This window comes from Odontesthes bonariensis, chromosome 3 (genome assembly GCF_027942865.1).
Source record: "Odontesthes bonariensis isolate fOdoBon6 chromosome 3, fOdoBon6.hap1, whole genome shotgun sequence".
NCBI classification, from domain to species: domain Eukaryota; kingdom Metazoa; phylum Chordata; class Actinopteri; order Atheriniformes; family Atherinopsidae; genus Odontesthes; species Odontesthes bonariensis.
This window is the reverse complement of record NC_134508.1, coordinates 1,018,165-1,026,358: the sequence shown is the minus strand read 5'-3', so window position 1 is coordinate 1,026,358 and position 8,194 is coordinate 1,018,165. Positions and strand designations below refer to the sequence as shown.

At 43.1% G+C, this 8,194-nt stretch overlaps 1 protein-coding gene across 1 annotated transcript; it reads right to left on the bottom strand.

Moving 5' to 3' along the window:
- Positions 1 to 230: 230 nt before the first annotated feature.
- oser1 (oxidative stress responsive serine-rich 1) lies at positions 231 to 7,625 on the bottom strand. The gene is made up of 4 exons (XM_075460036.1): positions 7,461 to 7,625; positions 4,212 to 4,321; positions 2,850 to 2,969; positions 231 to 1,295 (listed from the first exon to the last, which is right to left on the bottom strand). The coding sequence occupies exons 2-4, from the start codon at positions 4,286 to 4,288 to the stop codon at positions 452 to 454; spliced, it is 1,041 nt and encodes a 346-aa protein (XP_075316151.1). The 5' UTR covers positions 4,289 to 4,321; positions 7,461 to 7,625; the 3' UTR covers positions 231 to 451.
- Between the last annotated feature and the right edge of the window lie 569 nt (positions 7,626 to 8,194).

Here is an 8,194-nt window from a genome sequence, read left to right as displayed (position 1 = left end):
GTAAAACATTATTAAAGATATTAAAACCCCGACAAATCAAACTGGATTCTTAGACAAATGACTAACTTTGCATTTTAAAGGCCATTTGCATATCTTACAGCAGCAGTTCCAGATGTGCTGAACGGATAAACATCTGACTTCCCTCTCCTCCAGAAATATAATAACGTTCTTGGCTCCTCGAACACCTTAAAGGAAACAGAAACAGATGAAAGGAAACTGTGGAGACGGCAGATTTTTCCCACAAATCATTTTGCTTCTTTATTGAACAGAATTCAGACGCTCGGGGTCACAGCTCCCCGTCTGCGACAGCTTTGGCAACTTCATTTGTAAACTTCAGATTTAATGAGAGAAGAAAGCGACCCGTGGAGCAGGAAGTCAGAACCAGCCGGCGGCGCCGGGGTGGAGTTAAAGGCGTTTGACCTCAGATTAAATCATTAAAGCATTAAAGCCTCTAAGTGTACATCATCTCGGCCATGTGTGACATCTTCTTGGGGATGTAAAGATAAAACTCCATGTAGCCGGAAAGGTCCTCTATCGTGATGTCGTCCACGTAGGCGCGCGCCTGCTCCGAGCACGAGCGCGGGGAGCCCGCCGCCGGGCCCGCCGCGGCGCCGCTCACAGTTCTGGGCGCGTCCTCGCCGCTCGGCCGGCTGCGCTCGCACTCTGAGATGACGTCCCGGAGCCCGGTGAAGGAGTACACCTCCACGCCACGCCAGCCCTGAGGGTGGGCGCCGCAGCCGCACCGGGGCGCGGCGTCCCGCCCGCTGTCCCCCGGGGGGTCCGCGGCGCCTCGCTCGCCGCAGGAGCAGGGGACGCGGGGGGCTTCCGTGGAGCCGGCGCCGTGGCGCTCGGACAGAGCCCGGAAGTCTGCAGCCTCCGCCCCGGCGCCTTTTACCTCCCCGGGGGGCCGGGCGTCCCCAGAACCTCCGGCGTCCCACGTGGAGGACGGCGCGGCGGCGGCGGGGATCTCTCGCAGGGACGGCGGGGACGCCACGCCTCCGATGCGTTTGTCATAACCGGCACACGACCCGAACACCAGAGGGGAGATGCGTCCGGACGGGGAACCCGGCTCCGTTTGGGCCGGCGCCGCCGCGGGGGGGAGCGATGACTCATCGCCCGCCGGCCGAGGCTCCGCCCCCTCGGGCACAGCGAGGCGCTGCTGCTTCAGGCAGCCGCCAGGCGGCGACAGCGCCGAGGCCGCGCTGTACGTGAACCTGGGGGGGTGCAGGATGGGGGACTTGGACCTCCGGCGCCGCTGGCTCCTGGATGCACCCCTGGAGGTCTTCCTCATGCAGCTACAGGAGAAAAAGAGAAGAAGAAGAAGAAGAGAAGAAGAGGATTAAAGGAGGAGAAATATCACTTAAAGGCAAAACACACAACTGATAGCAGCAAGTCATTCAAGGAAACAGACAGTGGAGCGAGGCTTCTACATAAAAACTACAGAAAGATGCTGATGTTAAAAGTGTGTTTGCACAACAAATGTTATGGCACTTTCATTCAAATCTACTGCAGTATAAATGGCTAACTAGACTGTACATAACTCCAGCTAAACTGCACCACTTTAATCCCAGCATACCTGACACAATGTAAAGACCAAAAAGGAACGTCCACAGGTACTATCATTTTGGAAAAGAGTATTAGACCTGACTCGCCAAATCATTGGTAAGGAGGCTCCCCTTAAAGCCAAAATGATGCATATTAAATCTCTGCCCAAAAAGTCAAATCTTTGCTGAACATTTGTTTCTTGGAAGTCAGACACGCCTTGTGCTACAGCACCATGGTTGAGGGGATTGACCTTTTATGTTGCTTTAGAAAAGATAAGCTACTCAACAAAGAACAAACTTGACAAGTTTTGGAAAATATGGAATGTTTTCTATAATTTTCTTGAGAATAACAATATGGATGTAGATGGTTGGATGGATGACAAATAGGACTTAGTTGTCTTTATTGGATTTATTTATTTAATCTCTGGTCTTTTTAGTTTTGTTTCTTTCTTGTTTTTTATATTATAATGTAATCTTTATATTTATGCTTTATTACAAGTCCCATTTCTCTATTTTGTTTTGTTTTATTATATTTTTATGTACCTTACTGTGCCATTGTGCTGTTTTGTATTGTTTGTTTATAAAATGAACAAAATTCTTAATAAATAAATGTTTTAAAAAAAAAAAAAAAAATGTTATGGCACTTTCATTCATATGGCAGCACATTTAGAATAAAGCTAAATGCTAAAAGCTATACGCTACTTTTGGATTCAGCGTACCAATGCGATTAATCGTGATTAATCAGGGAAATCATGTGATTAATTAGATTAAACATTTTAAATCGTTGCCCAGCCCTGATAAAAACAACACAAACACCAGAACACAGAAGTGGGAAACGTTCCCGGCTGAACTGGGACCGGCTGAACTGGGACCAGCTGAACTGGGACCAGCTGAACTGGGACCGGCTGAACTGGGACCAACTGAACTGGGACCGGCTGAACTGGGACCAACTGAACTGGGACCAACTGAACTGGGACCAACTGAACTGGGACCAACTGAACTGGGACCAACTGAACTGGGACCGGCTGAACTGGGACCGGCTGAACTGGGACCAACTGAACTGGGACCGGCTGAACTGGGACCGGCTGAACTGGGACCAACTGAACTGGGACCGGCTGAACTGGGACCAACTGAACTGGGACCAACTGAACTGGGACCAGCTGAACTGGGACCGGCTGAACTGGGACCGGCTGAACTGGGACCGGCTGAACTGGGACCGGCTGAACTGGGACCGGCTGAACTGGGACCGGCTGAACTGGGACCGGCTGAACTGGGACCGGCTGAACTGGGACCGGCTCCACCCACCAGTGCCAGTTGTCCTTCGAGCAGCCGACTTTGGGCTTCGCTCCGCCGCCGCCGTCGAGACACGATCGAGACGACGCTCTGGGGGTCGACGCCTCGGGAACGCTCACAGCTCCAGTTAAACTGCGAAGAGAAGAAAGAAACACATCAGAATATCTATCTGCTGGTCGGCATGGTCTGAAGAACTTGGCTCTGAAATTCCTGGATAGTTCTGGGAACGTGCTCAGGACAGAATTAATGGAACATCATCCTGATACAGTTCAAAGTCTTTCATAGAATTTACTGCACTGAATCTAAACTCTCGAGAATTTACGACGACATCGATGACAGGTGTGAGCGTTGCAATTCTGCTCCGGCAAATATGACCCATATGTTCTGGAAGTGAACTGAATTTTGGTCATCTATCTGTAACATACTAAATGATGCATTTAACACCAAAGTCAAACCGCCTGCACATACGGCCATCTTTGGAGTGTTGGTTGATGAGCTCATGCTACCCAGTGACAAGACGAACGCGTTTGCCTGGGCATCTTTGCATCTTTGCATCTTTGCATCTTTGACAGTCCGTAGAAATATAGTTTTACTTTGGAAATGCCCTGATCCACCCAAAGTGTCTTTCTGGCTCACTGAATTATTTTTCTTGAAATTAGAGAAAATTAAATACTTTTCTAGAGGCTCAACAAGACAATTTCACAAGATGTGGGACCCTCTAATTGAGTACTTTAAAAATCTCAAGACCCCTCCATAAGCCTACGGAGCCCTGAGATATATATCTGATCTTGCCTAATTATTGACATGTACTTGAATATGTAATGCCCCCATCGTCTGTCATTATTATTCTTTTCATTATTATTCTTTATATATTTTTCTCTATTTTCTCATCACTGTATGGACACTTTAATTCTTACTAGCATTACTACTATCATTATTACTGTTTTTCCCTTCATTTATTTATTTAATTTATCGCATTGTTCATTTATTTAACTTTGCTATCTATGCTTATATGTGTTTTTTCCCTTTACAGCAGTATATGGGTGTTGTGGGTGGGTGGGTTCTGTTCGTTAAAAAGAAAACAAATCCAATTCAAGATATTGTATTTAAATGAATCTTACTTTGTGCTTTCTTGAATAAAAAATATACTTAATAGAATATTTATCTGTTAAACTGTAACTGAGGTCAACTCTGACGGAAGCCGAATGCTGTTAATAATTCTCTTATTTCTGGATAAAAACCAGCCAGAAACCTGGAGTTTTATCCCTTTTATCAGCTGGTCCTGCCTGCCGCTGACAGCTCTAACCCGTATCACGGCCCACAGATTCTGCCGCTTCAGCAGTAAACACCAACAGCATCCGATTGGCCGCTTACCTCTCAGCGTCCACTCTCAGCTTCTTGAACGCCGTCTGCAGCGTCTCGTCATCGCAGTCTTTAGCTCCTGCCTCCATGCCGGGAGGAGGCTGCTCCGACCAGCCACCCAGCTGCAACACACACACACACACACACACACACACACACACACACACACACACACACACACACACACACACACACACACACACACACACACACACACACACACACACACACACACACACACACACACACACACACACACATTTTACACAGCTCACCTCCAACAGAGCAAAAACTAAAAGATGAAGCTGAGTGGTTAAAAATGGTGGAAAGAGCAGAAATCGCAGCTCAGACTGTTTGTTTGGCTCGGACGCTGAAATAAGTCGAAGGTAAAAACGCTCGCATTGATCTTCTGTGACCTGATCAGCAACACGTCTGAAAGAGTTGGATCAGTTGCTTTAAACTCTGTTTAAACTCTGTTTAAACTCTGTTTAAACTCTGTTTCTGGGCTCAGTTTCTCATCCACAAAGCAACAAACTAATCAATAATCAGATATTTCTGCTTATTTATTTATTTCTGTATTTATTTACTTATTGTTTTTATTATTATTATTACTTGTCTTTTGTCTCTCTTTCCATGTGTTATTCACTTTATGTCACTTTATTTTTACTTGCCTCTGCTGTCATGTATGTTCTCTGTTCTGTGTCTGTTTGAAAATGAATAAAACATTGATTAAATAAATAAATAATAATCAGAAATCTTTGTGACGCCCAGCATGAGCATGAGGCAAATTATTCAGCCGACATCTCAGCAAATAAAACCGTTTCTTTTCAATTTTAAATGCAGAATTGTGCCTTTTAATAGTTGTGTTTGATTTAACGAGTTTATTACGTGTATTACTTTAAAGTAAAACAGCCTTTGGCCTTTTTCTGCAGAGTGAAGGTGTTCGGCATGCAGCAGTGACAATTAAATATAAATGTACTTTATTTCTACAGCCCTTTACAGGTAATAAATAAAGAGAAGAAGAAGTAAAAACAAACAAAAACAATAACAGAACAGTGAAAGCAATAGGAAACTTCTCATGAACTCAAACATCTGGAGATAAACTGGAAGGAAACGCAAAGTTTGAACCGTTTTTAGAATCTCCTGGAAAAGATCGAGGAGTTTGGAAAATAAAACGCAGTTTTTAACTGATTAAACCAAAAGAGTTCTCGTCCATCAGAGCAGCTTCAGCTGTTTTATGAACACAACATGAGGACTCTTCATCCATCCTGAACACCGTTCAGCAGTAATGAATAATATTATTAATAATAGGGGTGGGCGAAAAAAAAATCGATTCATGTACATATCGCGATTTTTTTTGCTTTTTTAATGGGATGATTTTAAAAATCGATTTTTGTCGATTATATTACGTCATATCCGTGCCCACTCAAAACTTCACCAATTCATTACATTAAGTTAAGTTAAAACTGGCCCACATTTGTGCTGTGTGGACAATTAATTTCATTTTGTAACTGTAAACTTTAGAAAATGCTGTACGTGTTAGGCACCTTTGTCTCAGTTGAAATAAATGTCAGCGTGCATTGTTTATGGCAACGACATTCATTCTCCAAGTGTATGATTCAACTTGTTTGTTTTTTAAGGAGGAAGAAAAATTGCATTTACACTGGAAAAAATCAAAGTCTTACCAAGTATATTTGTCTCATTTCTAGTCCAAATATCTCATTACACTTAATATCAGACACAACTGCCTAACAAGCACCATTTCAGCCAGATATAGGGACTTGTTTGAAGACAATACATCTGAAATATCTTGCTAAATGAAAAAGTCTTGAAAACAAATTGTTTTGAGTCACATATCACATGAAACAAGCTTTTTTTCCATTTGAAGAGGTTTTTAAGCTAATTTCAAGATCACTTTTACCTCAAAAGTCCTAAATATCACATTTTATTTCAAGAAATCTGGACAAGCTGATTTTCACTGGTTCCATTGGCAGATTTATTTAGCTTATTTCAAGCAAAAACGTCTTTTATTTCCCTTTTTTTTAAACTTATTTTTGGAGGGGCATTTTTTTCCAGTGTGCTGATTATATCGAATCGCAATACTTGTAGAATCGCAATTATCAAGAATCGTGATACAAATCGAATCGTGACCAAAGCATATCGTCCCACCCGTAATAAATAAGAATAAAACGACGCCACCTTGACTGTAAAATGCAGCTTTAACACCACAACATGACCCCCCCCCCCATTAAACTGGGTCATGTAACATAATCTGATCCAATTTAAAGGTGCCGGAATTTGTGCAATTTGTTCATTTTCTGACAGAAAGGATCTGAGTGATCGTGATAAAACTGAGCAAAGACCAGAGGAAGAAGGAAGAGAGAGAGATATATATATATATATATATATATAGTTTCAGTGCAATCTGTTGGTTTCCTTAGCTGGGAAATTGTTTTTGAATTGGCTCTATATGAATTAATTGGATTATTTTATGAATAATTATGATTACAATTAATTGAATTCCAATTGGCTTGCATTGGACTTTATTATCGAAGTGCCTTGAAATGACATTTGTTGTATTTGGCGCTATATAAATAAAAATGAATTGAATCAGAATATCTAGATGTCGGTGTCCTGCAAGTCGTCAGTTTGAGCCATTTAATCTGGACCCCCCAGCTAATTATAGCAGGTGCAGAGTTACACTCGGATGCTAAAAAAGGAGAAAAGCTTCTCCTCAGATCGGATGTTTTTCACCTCATTTTAGTGAACTGAACATCTTTTGCTGTTTGAAACCAACCAAAAACAAGACTGGGCTAAAATAGTGTTGGGGGGCTGCTTTATTTATAGTCAACCACAGCCACCATCTCTGGATGTAAACAGGGGATTTCGTAAGCACTCCAATGTCACTTTAATCACATTGTCATTTTATTTTTTATCGACGCTCTATTATTATTATCTTTTTTTTTTATTCTAATTTTTTTTGTTTTTTTTTCATTTGCAAAACATTTTTTTTATTTATCTTTTGTCACCCCCTTTTGTGTTTTTATTTTCTTTTTCTTTGTGATTCCATTTTCTTGCTCTTCTTTTAATGTACCGCTCTTCGCCCTTCTAATAAATAAAGTTTTTTCTGATTCTGTTCGCTATTGCTAGCATGCTAATTAGCATCTAAGCTAACGAGCTACTTTCTACCTGGATGCAATTTAATAATAACGGCTCTGAGCCTCTTTAAAAATCAAATAAAACAATTAATGTGATACTCACGGTTCAGGTTATCCTGGTCCCAGCACGCAGAGAGAGAGAAACCCAAGAAACCCGGGGGCATACAGGGTGTTTCTGTCGGGTGATGAGCAGCCAGCGAAACTAGCGACAGGGAGCTAACAGGGAGCTAACAGGGAGCTAGCTAAGAGGAGCTAATAGGAGCTAGCTACAGCGGCTAGCAAGAGCACCAAGCTCCGAACCGCGAAAACACGACCTGCGCTGCGGGGAAAAGGTCGCGCATTGGGGCCCTGGGCTCGTTCCACGGAGCCAAACACGAACGAACAGCGGTTGTTGAATAAAATGGCGGCGGCCAGCGGCTCAAAAGTTCTGGACAAAATTGGCGAGTTTTCTCTCCGCCCGCAGATTGTTTACAGTCAAACCGTCGCAGTGACTCTGCAACTACGCGGCGCCGCGCACGTCCGCAGCCCCGAGACGCGCTGACGTCACTCCACACCGTTCGTGTTTTTTTACATAACATAATTATTTTTTTTTAGAAATAATAATCTGAAGGAATATCGCGTACACACACCCCAACTGAACCTAATATAATAGATTTACACTTATTTTAAATAAAAAAAATCCGTATTTTTGCGTAACGGAACATTTGGCACTTGACGTCAGTGTTACATAACGGGCATCCGGCCCGTGTTGTGAAACAGCTCATCAGCAGTCCGCCCATGTCCGCCTCATCAGCTGCTCACAGTCTTTGTTTTTAACGGCACAAAGACGTTAAAATC

Coding starts and splice junctions, on each gene's coding strand:
- oser1 (XM_075460036.1), bottom strand. CDS start 4,288: ATGGAGGCAGGAGCTAAAGACTGCGATGACGAGACGCTGCAGACGGCG. Junction 2,970..4,211: donor CTGAGAGTGGACGCTGAGAG/GTAAGCGGCCAA, acceptor TTCTCTTCGCAG/TTTAACTGGAGCTGTGAGCG. Junction 1,296..2,849: donor TCGAAGGACAACTGGCACTG/GTGGGTGGAGCC, acceptor TTTCTCCTGTAG/CTGCATGAGGAAGACCTCCA.